The 27,987-nt window shown below is 39.6% G+C and overlaps 1 protein-coding gene across 2 annotated transcripts in view; it reads left to right on the forward strand.

The window, feature by feature from the left end:
• Nucleotides 1-27,987, forward strand: part of FBLN1 (fibulin 1) — an 84,079-nt gene that overhangs the window by 23,592 nt on the left and 32,500 nt on the right. For both annotated transcript variants that reach the window (XM_087767340.1, XM_087767339.1), the window contains exons 3-14: nt 378-513; nt 6,618-6,789; nt 9,933-9,992; nt 12,174-12,275; nt 13,596-13,733; nt 15,951-16,088; nt 18,390-18,533; nt 19,365-19,493; nt 19,999-20,124; nt 20,672-20,791; nt 21,653-21,784; nt 22,366-22,489. In XM_087767340.1, coding sequence (XP_087623466.1) covers nt 378-513; nt 6,618-6,789; nt 9,933-9,992; nt 12,174-12,275; nt 13,596-13,733; nt 15,951-16,088; nt 18,390-18,533; nt 19,365-19,493; nt 19,999-20,124; nt 20,672-20,791; nt 21,653-21,784; nt 22,366-22,489 — 1,521 coding nt within the window. The remainder of the gene's footprint in view (nt 1-377; nt 514-6,617; nt 6,790-9,932; nt 9,993-12,173; nt 12,276-13,595; nt 13,734-15,950; nt 16,089-18,389; nt 18,534-19,364; nt 19,494-19,998; nt 20,125-20,671; nt 20,792-21,652; nt 21,785-22,365; nt 22,490-27,987) is intronic.

Below are 27,987 nucleotides of genomic sequence, written 5' to 3' on the forward strand. Positions count from 1 at the left end.
AGCACTGATTTCGTTCTCACTATCCTCTGTTCAGCCACCAGCTGTCACAAAACATGCAAGAAGGCAAGTCCTGGAGACCTTGAACCCTGTGGCAAATGTGGTTGAAGTTATCGATTTCCTTAAAAAATTGTTAGGACAGACTGCAAGGTAGACAGGCAGTTAAACTGTATTAAACATACGACCTTACCTGTATTAAACATATCACCTACGCATTCTGTCTTCTCCTAGAGAATATTTTTATTTTGTAACAACTAAAATGCATGCCCACAGAACCTCTTTCCATGAGACTAGTGCAAGTGCTAGATGTTAAAACTTGCATCATCTGTTTTTTACCTATATATGACATTCTTCTCCCATTGCTTCCATTCTTTTGTCAGCATGACTCAGATACAGTGCTGCCACAGCGAGCTGGAGAAGCAGTATTGTTCAGATGGGACTGAATTTGCCAACCTGCGTGAGGAGTGTGACTCACATATTGTTGAAAATTCCACCTGTGAAGCTGAATACTTTAAGGTGAGACATTAGAGCTACTTCTGTTCATCTTGAAGAAATGGTATTGACTGTCTAGATTGCTTTTAAGGGTTGACCCTGAAGGTCACCATATTCAGTTTGATGCACATAAACAGTTTTTTCCCACCTGCACCTCATGTCTTTGTTAAGGCTGTCCACTTTGTGCTTCTTGGAGAAAAACAGTTCCCCACTGAGTGAAGCAGACTGTCTCATTGCATTTTAGCAAAGGCAGAGGGTTGAATGCAAAAGGGCAGAAAGTCTTGAATGGGTAATTGGCTAGGAAACTACTTTTGCATGAAGAGAAGACATCAAAACTGTATGAAGGGATGGGTAAGAAACTCAGTCTCATTTCAGACTTTAGCTTTCATTAGAGCTTCATGGCCTAAGGTCAAACTCAGTGGTTTTCAGTCTTGGTGGTCCAAAGGGGTAGGACTGAAGTTAATCCTCTCAGTGTGCTTATAATTCCAGCTTGTGTACATGTCCTTAGTTAACATGACTTTGATTTACAATTGAGTAGAGGCATCTATAAGCTTGTGATAATAGCATTTAGTATTAGAATAAAAATGCCTGTTGTTGGCATCTTTAGTTAATCTGTGCCCTGCCCTCCACCTTTATTACTATGTTTGTCTCTCCTTTCTTGAAAGTGAGCATATTCATACCACTCTGCAGAGTGTTTTTGGAAGAAAGTTCCACCAGTAAGATCATGACCTTGACCATGACCCGGTCATGAACAGCTCCGGTCCTATTACAGATTTCTTTCAGTGGTCATGAAAATAGATGAGAGTGATTTTACTTCTGCCCACTGCCAAAGATACTGAATGTTTTGGTTCATTCAGTTAAAAAAAATGTACTGTATAGAAGATGGCAGGCAATGTCTGACTTGCAAGTTGCATCTCTCTCCAGAATGCTGGGTTGATCATGTTCCTGGCAGTAGGATGCCGCTGATGCCAGGGCTATGAGGTAAACCATGTTCTCGCTGTGAGTAGAAGAAAGGTAACACATACTGATGAGGCTGGCATTGTTGGGTTGTCACAAACTTGTCTGCATGTGCAGCGTGATTTTGTCCCACAGTGGAGCATGTCCCACAGAGGGGACATTTCTCACCTGTTCACCACGTCCAGGGTATGCCCTGCTTCTGGCATGGAGATTCCTCTCTGCAGCCTGTCCACCCCAATCTGGATGTGGCATGAAGAAATATTTAGCCCTCTGTGTCAGTACTTTGAGGGGCTATGAACAAGGACTGTGATGGTGATTACTCTGCAGATTCAAGTGCTTGCTACCAGAGACAGGTTTATAACAGCAGCACTATTTTAAACACGTGCCAACTCTAAAACAGAATGCAACTGTTCAAGGAAACCCACTTTCCCATCAATGTGGGCTTGTCAGCCTGAGGAAGAAGAGTTAATGATGTTTTTTAAAATGGCCAGACTTCTGTAAAGATGGCAGGTTTTCATGGTGACAGCTGTATTATTAAACAAAATGGGCTGGGCCTTGATCTCTGGCCCTGAGAATAAATGGTTCAGCACAGCTCGTCACGTAACTGATGCCTTTTCCCTGCAAAACACAGTGCATGAGGGCTTTTGGGACCACGCGCTGGCCTGTGCTATCCCCAAACTATGCTTCAGCATTGCCTGAGAGGATGTTAGTTGCCATTAGAGCTTGCTAATATTTAAACATTACAGACGATTGCGGGACAATGCCTGAGCCCATATTCTGTCCCTGTTTAATTTACTGGTATAAACATTCTCAGTTTTATTTAATTTTTGTGAGCCATGTTCTGCCCCCCCATTCCCTAACAGGAATATCCTACACTTAATAACTATACTGAGGTAGTTGTAGGAGTATCTTTGTAGATAATCTCTTCGATCCATGATGGACATAGATGATTTATGATCTAATATCGGTGAACAATTCATCATTTCTTTTGTTGAATACATTTTTAATCTGATGACCTTGAGACATAAAATTTGTCTGGCAATTGTGCCCTGCTGTGGTAAACTTTTACATTCACACCAAGCCCGTCTCACATGGGCTTGAATCTCATTTTGCCTAAGTTGGTACATTTTAGTTTAGCTTAGGTAGCATGGGAAATCTTTTGGATCCTCTTTGTCTCCTTCAAGGAAGTAGAAGGAGTGATTTAGTAATTCAATTAGTAGGATTAATCGCAGCACTTTGCATCAAATGAGGCAGCTAATCTTTCTTTTGAATCCAAAACTTGTGATTGGAAAGAAGATAAAAAGACCTTATTTTGAAAACACTTGCCTCAGCTTTTAGACTTAAAGGTGGTAGGCATAGGTAATAATGCATATAATTTTACTCCTCTGTTTTTTTGGAAGCATAGCTTTTCTTACCTTGGAAAGAAGGATGCAAAATTAATCATTAATCTTTAAAATCTTCATCAAAAGACAGAAATCAATTTCTAGATTTATTGCTGATGCCGGAGATGTAGAAATGGTTTTATGAAAGTTTCTACCACAACAGCCCTGCAGAAAGGAATGATGCTTGTAGAAATTTGACCTTTTTTAAGGTGCTCGGACATTTTCCCCCAAATTTGTCATAGGTAGTTTCTTTTTCCAAAGATCGAGGTACAGCTGTATCTCCCCAGTTTTGTCAAGAATACTTTGGTTCTGTATATTAGGTGAGCACAAAAGTTCTACTGTTTTGGACTGTTGAACATTTTTTACATTTTTGTTCAGATCTTCAAAAGTTCTGAAAAAAATTTGCGCTGAGTTGTTTGTATTTTTTTCAGTCTGTTTTTCATAGCATCTACTAGTTAGTCTGGATTTCAGCAATTGAGAGACCTCTTGTGGACAGATACACAAAAGCAATGTTAATACATGGTTCACCCTTCCAGAGCTGGTAACTTAAATGGTGACATAAATAATAAAGAACTATTATAAAATTTATTATATTATATTATTATTTATTATTTTATTTATTATATTATAAACTAATTAAGAGAGCTTATTGATGAAAGCAATTTCAGGTGCTTCCTAATCACACCAAAAATAAAGCTTCAAATTTCTTACATGTAACTATTTATTCATTTATTGTTTCCATCTTTATTCCTTTCTGTGAGACGGCAAGGTAAAACAGCAGTCAAGGGATCATTGGACTTAAAGTAGGTTGCAGCTTTCTATCCAAACACAAAGATCAAGGCATGGCTTTGAAGCTGCATGGGCTTTTGCTAATAACAGGGGAGAGGCAAAGGAAAAAATATTTGAGATTATTATCGGGATCACTTAAGAAGCAAAGGCTTACAGGCTGTGAAAGTGTGTGATAACAACTCAATCATTAGCTTGTACCATCCATGAAGGCAGCGATGGTTCTAGCAAATGGGTGAATGGTCATTGCAACATGCCTCCGGGCAGCTGGCAACCTTTGGAAAATGGCTGCAAACACATCAAGAACTGAACTAATATGGAGTCTAGACTACATTCCGGATTTCAAATCAGAGTCTTCAGATCACATCAAAGTCTTTCAGAATAGGCTTACAACCCTGAAAAAAAGAGTGTGAAAAAGGAACTGTTGAGATTAATCTTACCAGGATAGTGATAGTTACAATGACATACTGCTTTGTGTCTCAGAATACCAGACTGCTCCGTGAACGAGTTAAACTAGCCTTATCACTGCTATATTATTACCATTCCACAGTGGGAGAACTGAAAGAAAAGGTGACTTTCCAAGTTCACAGGTGAGGTATGTGGAGACGTATGTGGTTCTACAGAGTCCTGGGTGTGCTCTGAGCACAAGGCCATTCATCAGCTTCTCCATCTTTTTTTCTTTACTTGAACAGGAAATATTAGCCTTTAGGACTGCCAGTGCAGAATCTTCTAGGGTCAAGATTAAACACCAGTTACCATAAACATCAGTTAAGAAAACATTTGACACTTTCCATCTCTGGATCATTTTGGCTATGGTATAGCAACATAAATGATTGTAAAGATGTTAAATCAAGATGCATCATGCACAGTTAGAACAAATACAGGTTGGAACAAATGGTTCAATGCATACAATTATGTTAGATGAAGACAGAGTCTCTTACAGACATTGCAAGACTTAGCAAGCTCTGTACTTGAAGATTCACATTAGCTGGAGACAGAGGTCTTTCAGGTGGAGGCTCAACCTGGGAGAAATAAAGAACATAAGGTTATTCAACACTTCAAGAATGACAAGATTAATGATCACTCTTTATAAAAAAATGCAGAGAAACTCTGTAGCTCCCAATTTGAGCATTGTGTGACAAGACAAAGAAATAGATTGAGTCAATACATACGCCTAACAGTAGAAGCCAGTGAGGATATCCAGAAGTATATAATGTCAAAATTTGGCAAGGCATCAGCTGTATTCAGTAGCTTAAATAAGGTTTGGTTAACAAAAATACGCACACGTAAGTCAAACAATGAATCTTCAGCTCAATTTTCATTTCTGTCTTCTTATTTATGGTTGTGAAAATTGGAAATCTAACAAAATTATAGACAGATGTTAAAAACTTTGAGCAAGATGCATCAGGAAAATGTTTGACGTGTTAGACGGAATAAATATTCAGAAATGTTGCAATTCTTGGAAGAGGTCATCAAGTATTTATTTCTAAAGTCATCCAGAAAAGCCAGAAAAGATGGAAATATCCCAGACATACTAGTGATGAAACCAGAGCATCCGTCACTGGATGGATGTAGTTGGAGAACCAAGTCAAAAAAGTGGGTAGTGAGCAACCATCCTACCAAACAGTAGCTAATAAGGGAAAACATGTATCTTAATGTTATGGTGGGCATGAAAATAACACCCCAGCACTGGACAGGAGGGAAGAGTTCCAACCGTACAGCATTCTGCATCAGGGAAAGGATTCAGTTGTGTATTTAAAGACAAAGTACAAAATGGCATGCTGACATACTTCAGAGTGCTGTAAAGTAAAAAAAGATTGAAGAAACAAGGAAAAAGGATTTTATTATTTTACTTTCCTGCTGCTCTAGGTTTTAAAAAAACCTTTCACTGCAGTACAGAGAGAGAAACATATGTAATACTTTGCAAGGGAAAACTTAGAATATAGGCAGGGGTATACATCTCAGAGTAGTGAAAGAAATTTAATAGTTGCCTTCTTTTCAATAGGTGTGGTGCTTAAAGTACCAAATTACAGAAATTTAGTTCAATGTTTAGTTATTTATATTCCATCTGCTCTGCTTAATAGTGCAGGCTATTTTCTTCAAGCAAAAAAGAGTCTGGAAGAATAATAAAATTAACAATAAAAGCTTAAATCTGCTTTTACATGACAGTAGCAATTGGCAGACGCCAGTTCCAGAGAACCAAACGTCTTTGCTGCTTTCTAACAGCAAGGAAGAAAACTGAAAATATCAGTAGTCCCCCCTCAATTTAAAATAAAAGGAAACCTCCACAGGATTAACTTGTCCTGTGTTCACTTCTGTGGTGTATTCTGGGGCCGTAATTCGGCAGGTCTGGAAGAGGCGGATCACATTTCATTGCTGGAAGCCATGTCAGGACTGTGACGCTTTTAAATAATGTTTGACCACGTAGTCTGTTTTTCAGAGCAGAATTGCTTCTCTTTGTGACCTGTTAACACTAACCTTGGATGAATCATGTTTGTTCACTTGTTTGTCTGTTAGTTCAGAGAGGGGTATCTTTTGCTGGGAAGTTGAGTAGGCAGTTTAATTATAAACTGAGTCATGCACTTCATTGATCATGTCCCACTTTAATTGAACCGACACAAAAGGGAAGCAGAGGTGTTAAGAGTTCCCACTGTTTGCTGGTATTTGAAACTGGGCTGTGCAGGCAGGGAGCAATGGAATTCCATATACATATGCGGACCATTCTGGTCCTCCACATCACCCTGCACACACATTCACACATACACAATATTTGTGAGAACTGGATCCAGGTTCTGTGCTTGGCTCTGTGTAGGCCAGATGCAGAGCTCACTGAACTCAACTACAGATTAAAATGTCTGAGCCTAAGTATACCAGGAGTTCTTAAAGAGTTTGCAGAAAAATTTCCATCAGTTTGCCAAGGTGAGATAACACTATTGACACTACTGACAAAATTTGCATTGCTTTGTTGAGGGCTAGGTTATGACTTTTTCTTTTTTTTAACAGATATGTTGTTACTGTTGTTTGCTGGGAAAGGCTGCCCAAATTCAAGGACAGAGTTGTGAACCCAACCCAAAGACAGGATACCAGTGTGGAATTGTCTTCAGAGCTTGCTGTGTGAAGGGTCAAGAAGGCATTGATGTGTCCATCAGCGATGATGCTCCTAAAAAGGAGCAAGGTATTTTATGTTGCATATTATAAAAGAGTGAGACACAAAATGATGTGGGGTACAAGGAGTGCTTGTACTGTAAATTACTTCTGTTGGAATTCCTCTAACTTGAGATCTCCTCTGAGTAATTTAATGATGCATGTTCTGAAGCTCATTTTTTTGGCTAGTGATAGCTGAAACATTGTATACCACAGGACGCTAAAGGAGCTGGAAATTGGTCACCCAGTTCCTGGTGTCAGAACTTAACTATAAGACAGATTATTTTGGTCACTAATGATCTTATCTTGGAAACTGGGTATAAGCTATTCATTTTTAATAGCATTTTGCCCACTGATAAATTCTTAATTAAAAAGAAAATCGAGAACCAATTCTTTTAATTGGATTTAAAAGCCAGATGGCCTTTGCCAGCTCATCAGAATTCAAGTCTTGCCTTTTGTGTGAGAGGCAAATGCCCACTAACTGGGGGCATTTGAAATGCCTGGACTGTCTGGGAAAACTGAACATTTTCAGGAAACATGGTTATCTGCATTTCTTTCGACATTATCATAAGAGAAGGGCGTCTAGATGGCAGCAGCTCATGCCGCCCTTCTCCATACCTAGTCCACAGAGCTGAAAAGAGTGAATGTGGACATACCCTTACAGACCTGGGTTTGGGGGTTTTTGTCTTTTTCACTTAGTAGACAGACCTGAAACTGCAGAAAAGTCATGCTGTATAGTGTTGTCTCCTTCATGGGCAGCTGAGTATTGAAAACATGCAGTCTGGCTTGCAGATCACCCGTGACAGATTTTGGGAGACATCATCCTAATCAATCACTTAAACCCAGACCCCACCACAAAAGCTTGCATTGGTCTGCTTGAGCCAGTGTGTTATGAGACTTGTTTCAGGTCTTTCAAACCTGGCTTATGTCAGTGTACACCCTTATCAAGTAACACTGAGAAATGCCCTGCCACTTTCTTTGTGTACCACTGTCTCAGCAGGGGAATTCCCCTTGTCCATTAGCACTGGATGAAGTGACTGGACTGGTAGATACCTTGTACTTAGACCACTCTGCTAATAATAAAAATTTGTACACTCAGTGTACCCGCATGACATGAGAAGTATATCAACACCTGAAAATCCAGAACTGTGAGCACAGCATACAGTATTTCCCCACTCACCCTTGTGGGCAAGTGGCACACATAATAACCATTATGCATATGGTTAGTATGGTTATTATGGCACACATAATAACCATTATGCATTGCAAAGATGGGTCTATGTCAACAAGCAGGGTAGGACAATGTTCTCATTGTTAAACTAAGAAACAAGTAGGTGGTTGAACGTATGTAAAATACCCCTATCGACAATAAAAATTGCCTGTAGAAAGGCAGAGCAAGCAACATGAATAGACACCTTTGTTAGTCATGAAGGGGAGATCAGTCTCCATTTTGTAAGGCAGCTTCTTGGACTAGCACCTTGTGTTTATATTATGCAATAGCAAGGCATGCAAGGCATTGTGCTGCAGAGGGTAAGGCAAGCTGACTCCCTGTACAATGCTTTCTTAGTCACATAAAGGGTAATCTCTGGTACTGTGTCCCCAGAGACCTCTACAAAATCAGACCAGACTTGGGCAAACTAATTTCATTAGCTTCTGTGTGACCAAAATGTACCCCTATGGCTTGAGGACTCAGTGTACCAACCCAGTCTTGTGCCACTGCACAAAAACTTGCTTTCACATCTGTGATGTATTATTTGCTTGTAAGTGACCACTGGCTGAATAGGCTTATGGACAATCACTGAAATGAGACTAAGCTTCCTATTCAATAGCTAGAGTATTTTGAGATTGTGTTTTTACACATCTCACTACCAACCTACCATTTCCTCTGTGTTCAAAGTGGCGGGATTGGAGGAAGTCCATTAGCTAGTCCTTTCAGCAAGCAAAGGGTTCAAGCAATGGATGTATTCAGCCCTTTTATGTCCTCCACGTGGAGAGAAAGAACTCTCAGGACACATGCACATAGCAGAAGTACCGCTGATCAAACCTCTCCAAGCTAAGGTATATTATATACCTTAGTAAAGTATATATGTATATTGCCAGCAGGACCAGGGAGGTGATAGTGCCCCTGTACTCAGCACTGGTGAGGCCGCACCTCGAGTACTGTGTTCAGTTTTGGGCCTCTCACTACAAGAAGGACACCGAGGTGCTGGAGCGTGTCCAGAGAAGGGCAACGAAGCTGGTGAAGAGTCTAGAGCACAAGTCTTACGAGGAGCAGCTGAGGGAACTGGGGTTGTTTAGCCTGGAGAAAAGGAGGCTGAGGGGAGACCTTATTGCTCTCTACAACTACCTGAAAGGAGGTTGTAGCGAGGTGGGGGTCGGTCTCTTCTCCCAAGTAACAAGCTATAGCACAAGAGGAAATGGCGTTGAGTTGCACCAGGGCTGGTTTAGGTTGGGTATTAGGAAAAACTTCTTCACCGAAAGCATAGTCAGGCATTGGAACAAGCTGCCCAGGGAAGTGGCTGAGTCTCCGTCCCTGGAGGTATTTAAAAGACGGGTATACGTGGTGCTTAAGGAGATGGTTTAGTGGTGGACTTGGCAGTGCTAGGTTAACAGTTGGACTCGATGGTTTTAAGGGTCTTTTCCAACCTTTTCCAACCTTCCAACAATTCTATGATTCTATGTTTCTATATGAAGTACATTTGAAAGAATGCCATAAGTAGGTGCCCAAAAGTTGGGTGTGGAGTTCTTTTTGGAATGAAGTCTAAATAAATAACTGAGGTTAATCTGATTTTCATTAAAACTGTGAGTACCCCAAGCTACTATAAAGTCAGTGGAAGCCAAGCATGCCTCAACAACATGTCTTATGAAAATGAGGTTAAGCTCTGGTTAAAAGCCTAATGTTAAGAACCTGCATTTGAAAATCTCAGCCCATATGTAATCTATGATCACAGCATGACTTTCATATTGAATCAGTCAGATAGAAAATGCCCCATGGCCATGTGCATTTGAATGTCAAATTTGAGTATGAAATAGCTGTAAAATATGTAAATAATGCTCTTTAATTTTGTCCTGGTTTATCCAAAACCCTGGTCTGAGTCCCGTCCCAAGCAGGCAGCTTTTTACTGTGAGAAGAAAAGTGCTTTCTCCTCTAATGTCTGTCTCTCCTCTTTTTAGTTGAAATTTCAAAGGAGGAACTAGACCAAGAAGATCCTTATCTGCATGATGGCTGCAGAGGTAAGTCAGGTGACTAGTCCTGTTAGCCAGCTCTTTTGTGAGTGCCTCCAATAAAAGTGAAGCAAACTTAGATCTAGAGATTAGCCAAAACCTTTTGCCTAGGCTAGTTATGGGTAAAAATAACAGAATGAAGATCCTTTCTAAGAAATTGTAGGCCATTATCTGATGCCTCAGTAGTTCTTAAATATAAGGGAGGCATTGTCTTCCATTGTGGAGTTTGTTTTACCCAACTGAAGCTTGGACTATACATTTAACTTTTATTTAACTTCTGGTGGGTAATATCTCAGAGGTGTTACCATTGAACCTGTGGAGTACTCTGGATTCTTCAGAACATGGGGATCCTATATTAAATATGTGCATTCTTTTATTCTCCTCTTGGGATGATCAGGGCGATTGAATTTGAAATGAAACTTGTTTCCTTTTGAGATGCATCACCTGAAAAAAAAGGAAGAAAAGCGGCTATTGTCCTCATTAGTCAGGCTGTTCTGCCTCCTGGGAAGAATGTGTTATTGGGATATTGTTCTGCTAAGTATTCTGATTTATTGCTTGTCACATGTGATTTACATGTCTATAAACTTAAAACAGCAGTGATTTATTATTTTCTACAAGCATTTCAGAACTAAGTAATTTATTTAGGATAAAATCAATTTAATAGACTTATATTCCAGTTGAGAGATGATTTACTGTGCTGCATGTTGTATAGCTATTACACTCCTAGAGAGGATGGAAACGTCTACTAGGTTATTAGCTAGTCAAAACCAACACTGGCTCTCTTCCTTGTCTCCAGCTCCTAATTACAAGAAATGACATAGAAAAATGTGTTATATATTTTCCTAGCATTATTTCTTTATGTAATCAGTTGTTGCATTTGTCAGTTAATCAGCTGCCTGCAAGAGACAGATTGGTATGACTAATTACAAATTAGAGTTTCTGTCTATAGTACATTTTCTGATAAACTTGGCATGCCAAAATTACTTGTGATTGTCTGATTCTCACCAGGGGAAACTTAAATTTCCTAGGCAGCGGAACTTCCAGCAGTTTGTTTTGGACCACCTTCATGGTATATGAGGAAATTAATTCTGTTCTTCCAGCACCTCCACGATAGGTTTTACTGTGGCTGACAGGAGTTCACAGTATTAGCAGAGGTTTAGAAAGCAGTAGCTGTCCATCTCAACCACAAGACTATGGTTCCTTCTAATTGCCTTTGCCAGTATTGTGTAAAGGCGTAATTTTCTGTGGTGCATTAATGGCCCTGTCCTCATTAGAATTTGTTACAATTAAAAAATTTTTTTTATTTCACTCAAAAGTTTAAAGCATTTTAGCTGCATTTGCCCACATTGATTGTGCTTATCTCAAACCTTTTGTTTAATGCCTATGCAGCCATTCTGAAAAATGGAAGACAGGTTCTATTTGTACTAAGAATATCAGTACTCTTACAACAAATAGTTGGGAGTATATAACCTTTTCTCTATTGTGAGAATATTAAATGTTTTTAATATTAATTTATTATTAACAAGATCAGAAAAAGTAAGTTTTCTTAATGATGAGCCAAATTTTGTGTAAATTTCCTATAGTATCCTCTCTTTCTGTCTGCCAGAATAACCCCAGCTCTCTTTCACATCCTTTGTGACTCCTGCACATGCCTCACTACGTCCCTAGTACCCCAGTAGTAAGTCTTGATTCCTTTAGGTTCTCTGAAGCCTTTGTCACGCACAATACCCTCTTCTCCCTTTCACGTTTCCTGCCTGCTGAGTAGGAAAAGAGCACATGCTATAGCTAATTCAGGAGCATGGTTCTAATAATGATGGGCTAAAAATTAAGCCTAGTGCAGCTAATAGTGAAAATGTTTCATTAACTTAGGGTGATTGTCTTCCTTAGTGTACAGTAATCACCATACAAAGTTTTAACTTCCCAGCCAAAACCTGAGTAGGTGTCTGAGCTCATGATGGGCTATGAGCAACTCCTTAATTTACTTCCTTCTTATATTCATTTTTAGAGCTAAAAGAATCCGGTGATTACCAACACTTCTTTCAGTGTTTAGCCCTTTCCTTCTTTTGTATGTGTGTGTTTAGTTATCTGCTTTTCTAAATAAATCAGCAAGTGTCCTGTAAATCAATGATTTGACTCAGTTCCTGTGAAGAGCTTCTTAATTATAAAAGACTTCTTAACATACCCAATTAGGTGGTGGTCCCTGCTCTCAGCAGTGCAGAGACACAGGATCCAGTTATGTCTGCTCCTGCTTTGTTGGCTATCAGCTTCAACCAGATGGTGTCAACTGTGAAGGTAAAAGAAATAAAACCATTGCCTTGATTATCAACATCCTTGTTTTAAAAGAGCAAGAACAGATAGATAAGAGAAGATCCAGACAGAAGAGATCAGAATATGCTTATGCCAACTGGGGAAAGAGGTGAGATCATGAAAAGTTGATTTAAATGGAGTGTTGGAGTGAGAGTTGTGGGAAGATGGAGTTAAGAAACAGTCAGTAAAACAGATGAAGGATTTAGAGTGGAGAAGAAGCAGAAGATCTTTAATTTATTGTTGTGAATAAAACCAAAATAAAATACCTGTTCTCTTTTATAGTAGCAGATAGTAATTGATAAGGCAGATGAAATAAAGTAGGATTCTTCAGCTTGTTAAGGACATAACTGACAGAAATGATGAAAGTCTTGGATATCATGAGTGGCATGGGAATAGTCAAGGGGGAAGAATTGTTAAGTTTCTTCCAGAACAACTACTAAAGGGACATCAGATAAAGCAGGCTGGGATAGAGCTTATGACACTTGACTTCAGATATGTGCAGTGCGGACATCTGCTTCTGGGCTAGTTAGCCAAGGCTCCTTTTGTTGCTAACTGAGAGAAACAAGCACTTCCAGGGCACAGTTTATCTTGCCTATTTTGCATAGCTGTTGTAGGATGAAAGGCGTTACTCATCAGGAGTGCCTTTTTCTCTCATTGACTGAAAAGGGAGTCTAGGTAAGTAGCTCATACAAACTTCAGAATATAAAATAGATATTGATGATTGGTCAGATTAACACTAACCTAGTGTGAAATATAAAAAGGAAGAACTTTTACATTTGATACACATGGATGCCAAATATTCTTATGTGTTTAAAGAGAAAAAGAAAAAAATTCCAAAAGAAATGTCCATCAGTAGCTATGAAATAGAAAGTTGCAACTTGTGGCTCAGGGAGTTGCTAAGCCATATGTGGGTGGGAGGCAGAGCAAGCAAAGGATTTCTGAAAGTTTGCCTCATTCATACAGTCACTATAATCATCTGCTACTGGACTCAGTCAGATGATGTTGGTCCTTTGCTCTCACTCAGTACAACTTTCTCCTCTTTCTTAAGTACAGTGAATCAGCAGTCATAAGTCCTGTTAACAACAGGGTCAAAATGTCTTTACTGGCTCACGCTCTGAGAACAGAGATGAGTAGCCACATTGTGGGTGTGCGAGGCCAAATCCCCACCATTCTTTGTATCCTGATGCTCAAAGTAATGACTGGTTGGAGGTGTGCCCACAGCTAGCCTTTGATCTCATCTCTTCCCAGTGATTTCATGTTTCTTATTTACCCTTTTTTTAATTTTAATAATTTTTCATATTCTAGATATTAATGAGTGTATCACTGGGACACACAGCTGTGGGATTGGACAAACTTGTGTCAATACATTAGGATCCTTTCGCTGTCAGCGGGACACGAGCTGTGGAACTGGTTATGAACTGACGGATGACAGTCGTTGCAAAGGTACGTCATGCGCAGAGAAACTGAAATCTTTTGGACTTAAGTAAAAAAATAAGTACATCATCATGTCATACTCTCTTACTTTTGGTAAATACACATGTAAGCTGTAGTTACACAGGGACACACAGACAGTGCTAGTTCTTCTGGGACGGTAGTTTTCCACCTGTCACCTTGCAGATACCAGATCAGGCTGTCTGTGGACTACTACAAAGACTTCCAGGAGAGATAACTACATTTATTTTACACTAGCAGTTTGTGTTGTGCAATAGGAACTGGTCTGGGGACTGAAACAGTTGTTTTTCAAGGCCCAGCATTCACACTATACCCATTTTTCTGGTGTTTACTTCTGGCTAGCTCTAGTCGGGTCCTGTGAATTAGTTGCTCATTAGTGAGTGGAGTGGCTAAGTCCTGCTCCTGGAGCATATCTAATGGTTTGGTTTCCCCTGAGAGAACCAAGTTTGCACACCTCAGAGTGTGAAATGAAGTGTGGCAAGTGGAGCGACCAGGTGATTCAATTTGGAAATGCTAAGGTAGATGTATCTTTTAAAAAAAAGTAAGCCTTTATCCTCAGGAAGTTTGAATTTGTTGCAAAGGGATTAATTTCTTATTCACAACATTCTTAAGGATTTAAAAATGAAAAAGGGTTAAAAGCACTTTTTCATGACTTTTTCTTGACTAGCTATGTTTGAACACAAGGGTAATAGTTTTATTTACTAAAGTAATGACTGATTTCAAGTTGTATCTAGCTCAAAGTATGCTGTTAAGTGCACCCATAACTTTGTCTGACATGCTACCTTCGCAGAGATATAAATTAGCAGCAAACTCCATTTGATGTGGAATGGGTTTCCACTATGAGAAAGTCTGTTCCCCAGAGCTTAGAATTGTTCATAAACAAACTAATTTCATTCCACTGAGTAAATTAACTCAATCAAAATTCTGGCTAAAGTTTTGTTGTAGGAACTGACCAGTGATGAATAATAGATTGAATAAAAAACCTGATGAACAAACTCCAAGGCAAAACCTGCAGAACATACAAACAATGTTTTTCAAAGTATCATGGTCTAACTTTGATCCCTTTGAAGTAAGATTTCTGCTGATTTGAATGACATCAGATTTAGGCCAACAAATAGCTTACCAGCAAGTATTAACAGTCTTTCGCTGGTGGAAAAAAAGGGGTACAGGCAGTAAATTATGCATGCCATTAATGTTAGAAAGTTCATATCTGGATAATATATGTTAATAATGTTAATTATTAATGTTATATCAATAGCAATGAAAACAGAAAATGTATAATCTTCATGTATGATTTTTAAATGCCAAGTAAAATGACTGAGTTGTGCAACATGTAGAACCCTGCTGAACCCAGTTCAGTATTAACCCATCCTAAACTTAAAAAGGGCTCCACAATAATTATTAAAGTCTCACAAAGCTCTAGGGATAAGCAACTGCATCTACTGTTGTGTCAACTGCATAAATGGGAAAGCTGGGACATCCTATTGCTAGAAAGTTTCTGTATTTTAATAGCTTTAGGAGATTTCATCCCATTGCAAGGTGGCAACATTAAATTTTAGCTGCTTTTATGTGGACAAGGTTACATTCATGAATGAGGCGTCGTTAGCCCTTGTCTGCTTTATGTGGATCATAATTTATTCACAAATATTTCTTGTCTATTCTGAACTGGAATGGAATATTAAAGTGAGCAGAAATCATATTTCTGTGCATTTTTAAGCACAATATTGCAAGGATATTGCAAGCCTTAATATGGATGAGAATCAAGGCCAATTAATTCACTTACAAAAGAAATGAGCAATGTCTGTACTGGATCTAAGGTTAAAATTAAAATTGCACTTGGACATACAATTAAATCTTACTGACTTCAAAGCTGAGCCCATGTATAAGCACACTGCTGAGGTGCTCTGTAATAATTTTGAATAATTTGGTTGTGAGAACTAAACTTGTAAAGCATAATAAACACACACCCCCCTATATATAATGTTAAAAACAAAATAATAAAAACCCCTTAACTTATTCTACCTGTTTTTACTGAGATTCTGTTTGAGGTAGTAGGTCAGATTGATCCTGGCTCACTGCATTGAACTGCATGAAGATATGCTGAGGATTAATCTGTCTGACATTTTTAACTATGTCTTATGTTTTAAATGTGATGAAGAAGCTTCTCTCAAACTCCTGCTAACCATGTTTTTTTTTGTGATGTACCAGATATTGACGAATGTGAGACTGGTACTCATAACTGCCCCCCCGATTTTATCTGTCAGAATACTCCCGGATCTTTCCGTTGCCGACCCAAGCTACAGTGCATGAATGGGTTTATACAAGATGCACTAGGCAACTGTATTGGTAAGATATATTCTTATTTCAGTGAATACTTACGTCTCGCCTATGAGGTAAGTTGTAGTTTCACTGGGTGAGTTCTGAGCTTCTCAAGTCATTCTTCATGCATGTATGCATTGCTCTGCTATGTGTTTTTTCTGCTCCTTTAAAGGCAGGCTTGGTCCCACAGGTAAGATTTACAGACAAAAACCATTTAAATAAAAGACTTACATACTAGATCTCTGTTTGTAGTGAGATTTGGTTACCTAAGGCACTTTTAGCTGCATTTAAGCATTTTCATTAAGTCTTTGGGGATTTTATCTGAAACAAAATTTGTAAAAAATTTGTGATATGGTTTATCTTTCTCTATCCAAAAGGTTTTAGCTAAAGCTTAGTATAAAAAGCTGTAATTTATGACATCCTTTGTAACATACTTTGTTGATATTAGTATGCATGGTTCTGCAGGTATGTAGGTATTTCCAGACCTGTCCCCCTTTAGTTACAGCTTATCAAGAACCTTACTATGTATGAGAACGATGGGCCAGTTATAATACACCATGGAGAGGAGTTTTATTTTAAAGACTGATTACCACCTGTCGGGCTAATGCCTTGTTTCCAAGGCTCCTATAAACAGAATGATAACGTTTATATATATAAATATGTTAGAATTACTGGTATCCAGCAGACTCTAAATGGAATTGTCTAATGTGACCTACAAATCTATCAATTATTCCCTTGAGTAGTATTTTCAAGTCTCAACTTAACTTTGAATTCCCCCAGCGGCGTAGCGTGTCTTGGACTTGTGGAACTGGCTGAGCAGCAGCAGCTGCCAAGTCTAGCTCACTGTCAGCCCCTCATTCTCCTGACCATATCATACCCTGTAGTGCCGAAATCTGACACTGGAAACACTGAGGCTGAAAACAAAATTGCAGCCTTTAAAATGAAGGGGGCCAGGGCTTGTGCACAACAAACCCTTTGAAGACGTATATCTGCCATAGCTAGCACCAGGTCCATGGTTGTTAGAAGTCAGCGTGCCTTCACTGACACTAGCAAAGCCACATCAATTTGCAGCAGCGATAGTTATGTCCGCTAAAATGCATTTGCTCAAAATATTTACCAAAACGATTTCACAGGCTGATTTTACAAAATGTGAATCAAATGCTGCCCTACGTGGTGTTGATGGGGGAAGAGTATGAAAACTTTCCTGTATTTCCAGTGTTAATTAAGTTGAAAATTTTACACTCCAGTGAGCTGGCGTAGGCCTGGCTGAAATGACATACCCTTCTCCATCTTCAGGCAGCCAACGTTTTGCAAGCTAAATACTGTGCTTAATACTATACCAACTGGAAGGCAGTAGCTCTTCAACAGTTAACAGTACCACTGTGTAAAATGATGATAATACCCCGGAGAAACAGTTGGGAAAATTTTACGCAGAGAATTTTAGTCACGTGAAGCTGGACCTTGCTGAAGGTTGTGGGATGCAAGCCCATACACTCACAAACAGTGCTGCTCCTGCAAACTGTCAGGTCTTAGTTGTATTAACTTTTCCAGGTAGCAAAGGCTGCCTCGGTACCTCCTGTAGCAACTGATTGCCAACTCTGAAACTCCTTTCCCCCAGACTAATAGCACATGCTAACCTTGTGTAACAGTGAGTTCCTTACCTTCATGGCTAGATACACCACACCAGATCATACTCTAATACGGCTTAGTCTCACCTCATTACATTTTCTGAGATTTTACTTTATAGTGGCTTCTTACCAGGCAAAGGATATCTTTGTCACAAAGCGATATGATGTCCAGTTTGTAACAAAACAGACATTCATTTGATGGATGGTAGAGGGCTGCATAGTCCTGTGAATACATGAAGAAGCTATTCGCATTCTTATGTGTTTACATGGACAGCTTATCATAAGACAAGGTAAGGTACTCATGGTGAATACCTGTGAGCAGTAGTTTATCTCTAGCAGCTACTACCTATATGAGTACATATTACCAAATAGGTCCTTCACTGAATTGTTGATCATCTCTTTGTATGTTTAGGGGAGACTTTCAAAGGCTTTTAGACAAACACAAGTTTTTGTATACCCAATTTCCACTGCTTTTCAGTGACATCTGGGCCTCTCATACCTCTCCTGATCTTCACCCTGGAAGCATTGTATCGGTGAAGCTAAATGACAGGAATAGTTGTGTTTTCCCATGGGCAGAGCTTTTCAAATTCTGAAGGATTACAGCAGGATGTAATCCTCTTAAGGTTTACATGAGGAAAGCATCTTGCCTTAAACATCTTCAGACAGCAGATAGTTACTCTGACTTGTTGTGCTCTTGTAGATATCAACGAATGCCTGAGCACCAACATGCCATGCCCAGCTGGGCAGATGTGTATTAACACTGATGGCTCGTATACCTGCCAGCGAATCTCACCCAGCTGTGGCCGAGGTTATCACCTCAATGAAGATGGAACAAGATGCGTAGGTAGGTAACAGTTTTGAAGACAAAACTGTTTGAAGAAAATAAATCACATCTATGATTTACGTTTACCAGTTTCTTGCAGTTTGCCCAAGTTTTTCTCATTCTCACAGTCAATTCTTGATCCTGTTCTTTCCCTCATGGCTGTCCCAACAAGTGAAAAATGACAAGGATCCACTCTCTGACCTTCATATAACTCATGAAACCCGATATTCTGAGAAAAGGAGAAATGATCATCATCCCCAAAAAATGGCATTGTCTGTGACTATATTAGTGTATTGGAACAATGCTGTATGGTTTCAAATCCCCCCAATACAGAGGTATAACATAATGCCCACGTAATGTCCCACGGAAGACATTCAAGTAATGTTGAAAGGCATATATGCCTTTGGCTGGCTTTTAACTAAGGCGGCTTTTCCAAAAAGAGGTGTTTTTATATGTGTTTTCAGTTTTTTTAAATGGCTTATCAAAGCACTACTGACTGTGGGTCTCTGGCATCTTACGCTAGCTGAAGATCTGATCCATGAACATTGAGTGTGCATAATAAAACAATTTTGCACCTGATTTCCTCCAAAGATTGTCTGATTTCCTGATTTCTTTTCCCTCCTAAGTCCATCAACATTAACGGGAGACCTGAGAGATTACCTGTTTCAGTAAGAATAGTTTGGATTTGTGACTCTGACCTTCTTGTGGAAGCTGAGAGCTAGATCAAAATCTTGCTTTCTGTTTCAAAACACTTCATAACTCTGAGGGGACACAGAAATATGTTAACATGTTGCTCCTCTCTCAACTTGCATGCTCAGAAGTGTACTTTCATCACTTCTCTCATTTTTTCAGATGTGGATGAGTGCTCATCCTCTAATCAGCCTTGTGGAGAAGGACATGTTTGTATAAACGCCCCAGGCAATTACCGTTGTGAGTGCAAATCTGGCTATTCTTTTGATGTCATCAGTAGAACTTGTATTGGTAAGTTGCACCTATCAACTTAAATATGTGCAGCCATGGCATTTTAAAAAATGATCCTGTGTAAAGAATGTTATTGCTCTCTGCGTAACCTCTTTCATCTGAATGTAAAATTGACTACTATATTATTTGTATAAATCTAATACCATATTAAAGAGATGCTGATACTTCAAAGGAAGCTGAATTAGTATTGTCAACATGTTATCTGTTATCCTGTTAAAAGGTAAGATTATGAGAGTGCGTGTAATTGTTTTCTATGATACTTTTGTATGTACCTACAGCAAAACATTCCTTTGGAAGATCAAAGCAACTTTCTTCTTTACAGATCTAATTCAATTATTCACTAAGGTGCTTCTAAATGAGCATTTTGAGCAAGTCCTTCCCTCTCTAGTATGAAATTTAGATGTGGAAAATAAAAATAAAATTTTTGTGATCACATTCTTGTCCAGACTACCACTGCAGTGAAGCCAGCCAATACGTAGACCTCTGTATATATTTATCATTGCAGATATCAATGAATGCAGACGCTATCCAGGCCGCCTGTGTGCTCACAAGTGTGAGAATACTCCTGGTTCCTATTACTGCACTTGTACCATGGGATTCAAACTTTCAACTGATGGCAGGTCATGTGAAGGTACGGCTGTCATATGCTTTGGCGTATAGTGTGAGATACAGCTCATTGCTGTTTAGGTATTTCTGTTTGATTTTAGCTTGTAAGACTGCACTGGAATGGCATGAGAAATCAACACAGTTATGATTAATCAAGGCCACTGTGGCCCAGCTTCCACTGTATTGCCCTTTGGCTGGATCACACAGAGGTGTATGAGTCTGCATTTACTGTGTTTTGAAGGCTGATTCAGCTAGATCAGATTCAAGACCTTCAAAACCATCCTTGCTGATATCCAGATATAAAAATGCAAGTGTGGTCCTAAAGACTCCCTCCAAGTCACACACCTTGAAGGACAGTGGGAAATAATAGCACAGTGCAGATTAATCTATACTGGCAGACCCTGTTGAGAGTAATACACTCAAAGCCCCTTATTTCTAGCTTACCCAGTGACATGCATACCATCTTTTTTTAATTTAAAAAATTGTTTTCCAGAGTTTTGCCTTAGTCCTGTAATAGGAGTGATGAATATAGCAAGAAATTTGGGGTTCAGGTATATAATTTTGCATTTCAGATGTAAATGAGTGTGAAAGCAGCCCCTGTAGTCAAGAGTGTGCCAATGTGTATGGCTCCTACCAGTGTTACTGCCGCCGTGGCTTTCAACTTAGTGACATAGATGGGATTTCATGTGAAGGTAAGCATTATCATTTTGCAGGTAGAGGATGAGTGAGCATTTCTTATTCTCACTGTAACATACATGAACAGTTCCATGTTCCTGTAATTGTTTCATTTTAACATTTGATTCTCTTGGGTATTTTCCTGTGAAACTATGAAACTTTATTTAATGAAGGTCTTCCACCCATGTCCTAGTCTAGAAGTATCTCTGCTTGTGTGGTGTCAGTTTTGCTGTTTACACTGAATTGTAGCTTGGCATACTTTTGTAAATTACCAGAGTTTTTTTTTTTCTTTTTGTGAGGAACTAGCAGAATTTCTAGTCTTCAGCAAGTGAAGATACAAACACATTTATATGTTACATATGTAATGCATAACATTACTAGGTACTATGTCATATATCCTCTTTTTGTGGCTGGTTCTGAACTAATGTCTAAGTAGGTTTTCCTCAAGTACAAGAAGGATGTGGGTGTGACTTCATGAACAAGATCCTGAATTTGGACTTAGGTCTCCAGGACTTACTTAGACAGTGAGACCTTGGGCAGAACACCCCGTCTTAATTTCGTTTTTGTAAGAACAGGGATAAAACTATTCATCTCCCTCCCTTTTGTAAAGTACTGTAATACACGTCACTGTAAAGTGCTTGCTCTTATCCATTAACTTTGTGTCGTGGGCCTGTATATTGCTTTTAATTTTCTTCACACCTCCATTTATTCCTGACAGCCTTTATTGACTAGAGCCACCCGTATCTGATGATTTTTTTCTTTGCTCAGCAATTGGAATAATGAAATTGTGTTTGAAGCTTGCAGCAGGAACACCGTACATATGTACTCGGTTGAATGTCATGAACACATAGTAAATTAGTGGTGTTTTCTTCTTGCAGATATTGATGAATGTGCTTTACCTACTGGAGGGCATATCTGTTCCTTTCGATGTATTAATATTCCTGGAAGCTTTCAATGTACTTGTCCTTCCACTGGTTACAGGTTGGCACCCAACGCACGCAGCTGCCAAGGTGAGTTCAATAACTGCAGGAATACTTAACTGGATTGTGGACCTCTGAAAAGTTCTAGCAAGTTTTTATGTTTAAAAGTATGCCTTTCCTAATAGGGAAATAATACAATATTAACAACAATAATACAGGTAAAGCAGTAAACATCAGCTTGAAATCTGAAGAAACCATTAATTTATAATGAATACACAGGAAATTTCTCTTATAAACTATAGAATGCAGTGGAGAATACTTTTTATAACATCATTGAAGAATTCTAACAAATTCTGAAGATGAAGATTCCCACTGTGAAATGGTATGAGTTAGTTTAGCCATTAAAAGGAAATATCATGCTATAAACATTTGAGCAAGTATTTAGGTCTTGTCCACTTAGTGGCACTGCTGCTCTTCCTTTTCCTGTTCTTGCCCGCTTTTTGGGTTAGTTTTCTTCATTTTTTGTTCTCCTGTCCTCCCCTTCCAATCCTGTAATGATGTTTAATTGCATCCCATGTTCAGTAGTATCTAATACGATACTTTTATCATCTGGCACCTGCAAGTAGAGGAAAGGCACATGTTTAATCCACTCACCTTTTTCCATTTGGCAGATATTGATGAATGTGTTGCAGAAAGCCACAACTGCTCTTTCAATGAGACCTGCTTTAATATCCAAGGGGGCTTTCGCTGTCTGTCTTTGGAATGTCCAGAAAATTACCGCAAGTCAGGAGATACGTAAGTACTTTCTTTTTCAAGGTTGAACAGCTTTTTGGTGACATGATCTCCTTTATGTCATGCTGCTGCCAACTGAATACATAACAGATTCTGGCAAATATGTTATTTTGTAGGTAGGTCTTCTGTATGTTTTGCACACACAGGTCTAATCCCTTTCTCATGCTCCTGTTTCAGTCTAAGAAAGAGGTATTCCCTTAAAAAATGCCATGTGTCAGTGGTTTGCATCATAATGATCTCTAGAGCCATAAGCTGATGTCCTCTCTCTGGCTACCTTGCAGGCAACCTGTTAGGAGGGTTACATTCAGCTTCAAAATTCTGACATTTATTTCCTTTCACACGTAGTCTTTCCTTACTATTACACTCCAGTGAAAGAGTTCTTTTTAGCTCTCTCTCTGAATTCTTACCAATGCTGCTGCAAAGCATTGCAAGATTGTCTTATTTTTAGTACCATTTCACCTCTGTTAAAAAAGCTGAGAATCCTAGCAAGGGTGGTATGTTAGCTGCTGCTCTCTCTTAACCTAGCTCAGAGAAAGTCTCTGCATTCTGGTGTTGAAAATATGAGACAGCTTTGGGAGGAGGGGCAGCTGGCAACTCATTTATACGCATCAAATGGTGCTAGCAAAGGGGAGAAGTTGTTGCAAAATTTCAGTTGCATAGCTAGAGTTTATGGCTGATGCAGATGACTGCTTTTCCTCCGGCCCTGTGGCTTTATGGCCCCCCTGTACTCCAGCGATTCCACCAAAGGCTGCTCCGCGGTCCCCCCCATGTGCCCCATACCCAGGTAAGTGTATGCTCTACCAGCTAGGGAGGAAAGCTGGTAAATCACATTTATCATCAGCCTGCTATTGCTTTTCACAGTCAGTGTTCACATGCCCATCATCTTTTCGATAAAATTGAGTACTCTGTGCCTCCTCTGTAGAATGAAGCTAATGCTGATCTTCATCAGAGGGACTTTGTGGGGATTAGTTTCCTTTTAAACCTTAATCTGTGAAATGCCGTATAAGTGGCACGGCAGATATATTTGATCAGAATGCTGTAGAGGGAGTTAATGGTATAAAAACAGATATTTATAAAATATGCTTGTATTCTGAGAAGTGTCAATAGTAATTAAATTATATTTGTCACATCAATAAACAAGCAGTGCCTCGTGATGCAGATGTTCTCTTTATTTGTAATATTGTGGGTTCATTTGTATCCTGATTCAAAAAAAGTCATTTGCAATGGGCCACTAAGCAGAATTAGCAGATTTCTACTCTTATGGACATCCCTGAGTTGCAAAGTTAGGTTTATAAAATACACATCGTACACACACATTCCATTTCATCTTCTTTCTTATCTATATTTTTATGCATGTGTTGAAATTAATGGTTATTTGAGATGTAAGGGATCTTTTGGGGAAGTAGTAGAATGTCTGAGTTGTTTTTCTGTGTCTGGGTTGTTGGGGCCCTGTAATGGCTTACTCTGCCTAACTCAGATTCATAGGGAGAGATTCTTCTGATGTGCTAGGGCTATAATTAAGCTATGAGTCAGACACAAATCCTGTAGCTGCTCAGTGAAGTTCTAATTACTTTAATTCCTTGAGTTATTATCTTGTTGGATTTATTATTTTTTTTCCCTCTCAACAGCTACAGACACAGTTACTAAATTTATTGTCGAAAATGTGTTTGCATAAACCAAAGACAATATGAGTTCATTATCTTTATTGCAAAAAGTCCAAGTTAGTTCAGTGGGTAGATAGGTAGTCTCATACTTAGCCAGTGTACGAGTATTATACCAACATGCCAGGATCAGGGTTTATGTATTGGGTTACCTTGTGCCCACTGGGGAACAGTTTCATAAGACAGCTCTTTAGCACCCTTTTTACATCCAAACCAGTTTACATATTCTTGAATCATTTATTTTTGGCACATATAGCCCAAGATAGCTGATAGCTAGCATATCTTCATTAGCTTTTGCATGATAATGACATTAAATCACTTTTTCACCCAGCTTTGTGCCAGGACTCTAAAATCAAAATAGTTGGCTTCTCATAACATCGCATCTATTACAGATACCGTTTTCCTCCCCTTTTTATTCAAAACACATTCCAGTTTCACCAACTTGGCACATCATAAGAAAGACAACACATTTTCCATTGCCATCAAGTTGGCACCTCATGGGATTTTTTGCCCTATTCTCCAGTATTTTCTTTGGAACAGCTATAATTTAATAGGCCTCAGTCCTGCACATCCAACTTTGTTCATTCTTATTTGTCCTTAAAATCCTTACGTACAGGCAACAGCCCTCAGTGATCCAGAAGCTTCCTTACCCAATACCTTTAAAGCAGAGATTTTTGCATGGTGGCTGTTGCAGTGGTGATTGTCATCAGGTGAAGTAATCGCAGGATCATCCCATGCTACAGGCTAAAAGCTCAGGATGCTGTTAGGTAGCCTGAGCTTCAGGAGGAAACAGCCTGTGTAACCTTCCCCAAAGACCAGCAAAGTGCCTGGCGTGGTCTGATCCTTAATGGTAACAATTTTATTGAAGGTCTTATCTCTTTTGCTTAAATTCTGTTTTTTGGGGTTTTTTTTGGTTTGTTTTTTTTTTCCCCTTGATCAGCCTATAGGCTTGGTATTTTTCCAAGGATAATTAAGATCTACTGCTACTCACAATAGGACTTAACTTGCTGTACTGCCTTGCCAAACACTTCTTGTTTTCAAATTGCATAACAATTAAATTCTCTTTATGCGACACTGAAGTCTAATATTTGTAATATTTAAGCCAAGAAAAAGAGTAGAAAAGATAAAGAAGTGGTTATGGCGGTGTGTCAGAAATGCGTGCTGCACTGAGCCAGGTTGGGAAATATTTTTATATTCTAGACATGTCTGCGTATTATTAAGGTTGCCTGTCGCTTCTCATTATTAGGACCTGTTTTCAGCTGCTTAGAATTTTGCCAAAACATAACCACCAGCTGAAATTTTACATGCCAGGTGTCTGACTCAGGCTCAAGTTTTGGCAAATTTCAGCCAAAGCAGTTCAATCATTTCCAAGAACAAGGGTAGGGAGGAACACATTGTTTTGTGTGTTTAAGACATTTTGGTGATTTTTTTTTTTCTTTTAACAGTTTACTGTCATGTTTTGGTGCATAAATCTGAAATTTGTTAGGAGATTACTTTTGTGCTTTTTGTCATCCTTACCAAAAACCTCTGAAACTTGTGAAATTACGAACTTTGTAAAATTGCATTTAGCCTTTTTTTCATTAACCTTAGGAAATTAGGACCTTGATGGGTGATCTTAATCCACCCCTGTATGCCAAAACAGAGTCAGGTCTACCTGGAGTATTTCTGAGAGTTGTTTGCTTAACTTTGCTTCAAGTCCTTGAATGATAAGGATTTCATAGCCTCAGTGGCAATCTGTCTTTGTGTTTGACTGTCTTCCTCAGTGCAATTTAATTCTTCCTATCAATAGAGAGGTCTTTTTTAGCAACAGACAATTCTCTTCTGATTTAGCAGACCTGAGCTTCTTGCAGCTCTTTACAGCAGTCTACAATGTGCAGGTACCAACTCCACAGACTGTCTGAGCCTGCTCCCAGGTATAGCCACAAGAAAGAAGCCTGATCTTCCCCATAGTGTCAGCTCCTATCTGTCCTGGGCCAGGTGCTGCTGGCCCTGACAACCCCAGAGCCTGTTTCTTCTGTGCTTTCAAAGATCACCCAGACTCCATGGATAAGAAAGCTTCTTTCTAGCACGGGTGAGAGAAGAGCCGACTTGGTAAGAAGGAAAGGCGTACTTAGGGATAAGGAGGCTGAATGCAGGGAGGGAAGGATCTGAAGGTATGACCAGATGAGGAGAATTAATCTGGGAGATGCTTGAGGGGTAGAAGGTAAAATTGGGTAAAATTGGGTAAAACAATTTAGAGACAAGTCAGAAACCAACCACAGGAGTCAGGAGCTTCTGGTTAAGGGTGATTGATGCCAGATTTGGATGAAGACCATCAGAGCAAGGAATAATTTGGGATGGCTGCACAAAGATACTAAGGGAAAGGGTGTATGCTTTGGGACTAGGGCTGTGAGGTAGAAACTGAGAGAACCAAGTGTCAGCCAGGAGAGGATGAAGCAAGAATAGGAGGATTGGTACTGGCTGAGTAGACAGTCCTGATGCCAAACATTGGAGTGACCGGGAAGGGCAGTAGGCAAGGAAGGAGGATAGGAAGAAGGAGCCAGGTTGGGAAAGACAGATGAAGGAGACAAGGATAGGACATAAAGGCTCAGTGCCGAGGGCAAAATGAAGATGGGTCTGTCTTTTCTGTAGCTTGAAAACTCCTTGAGACTTTCCAGCTCCAGACAGGAGGAACATGCAGAGTATTTGTCCATCCTGTCTACTGTACTGCTGTATACTGTATTCCCACCTGAGCCTGAAGTGGGACTCCAGATTCTCCTCTGGTTAAGAAATATCTGTGAAAACCAACCATCAGTTGTTTTCATTCCCTTTAAGTTCTGGTCTGTTTAAGACAAAACCCACCTTCCCTACAGAGCTGCTCTATTAACATAAATATAGACATCCACGGTGTGGTGATGCAGCCCGGCCAATGGCTCATCTGGGCCTCAAGGTGTGGTGTAACCTGCTGAAAAGAAATACACACTGATGATAGCATGAGTGAGTGCCGTTGTAGTGGAGTATATTCTAGGAGGCCTGGAAGATTGTTACAGCTCTGGAAATCTACAGGGTCAAAGCTCAGAGATGTGTAGTGTATAGTTTGGTGATAATACTTGGTTAGTTGTTCAGCATGTTTAGCAGCAGTATATGCTTATTTTTCTAGCCAATGTGCCTAATTGCAGAGGTTTGCAAAGATGCGTATAAAACTGCTTCACTGCAAAGCAGTGCAAGTGTTGCTTGGGCTCTGGGTTGGGTTTCTCTGGCAGCGTCTGCTCAGCGCTCCCCTTCTCCTGCCGGGTCCCCCCGCCCCCCATGCTTTCTCCCACAGCGACACGGCGCAGTGGCAGGGCGCGGTGGCTGTACGGCCGGCTCATCCCTCCTGAGATGCCACGGAGCTGGAGCAGCGCCCGGGGTCTTGGGCTGCTCACTCACTAGCAGTAGACTGTTGTATTCCCCCACTGCATGACTTTCTTCTGCCCACTGAAGGGAAGCATTTAAATAAGATCTAGAGTGTACACTGGGATTTAAATGCTCATTGCTTATTGCCTTTGTGATGCATGACCCCAGAATGAACTCTGGTTCTTGAAAGCAATAATATTTGCTATCTCTCCTTTGTGGTTATTTGATGGAACAATTAGTGCACATTAACTAAACATATAGTGAAGTGTGCAGTGTGTAGTGTGCACCACCAAAGAATAAGATAAAAGATGATGAATTTTGAGTAATTCTGACTCCTAGCCGCAGGCACATCTGTCTCCACAAATAACTTTCTGAATCAGCAGAATGTCCTTTTTCAAATCTTAGGAAGCTGGGAGCTTTGGGTTTTTGTTCTCTTAAAATTCTGGCTATTATTATAAAATGCCT

Source organism: Nipponia nippon, unplaced genomic scaffold (genome assembly GCF_047370975.1).
Source record: "Nipponia nippon isolate SJK-2023a ecotype South Korea unplaced genomic scaffold, ASM4737097v1 scaffold_3, whole genome shotgun sequence".
NCBI lineage: Eukaryota > Metazoa > Chordata > Aves > Pelecaniformes > Threskiornithidae > Nipponia > Nipponia nippon.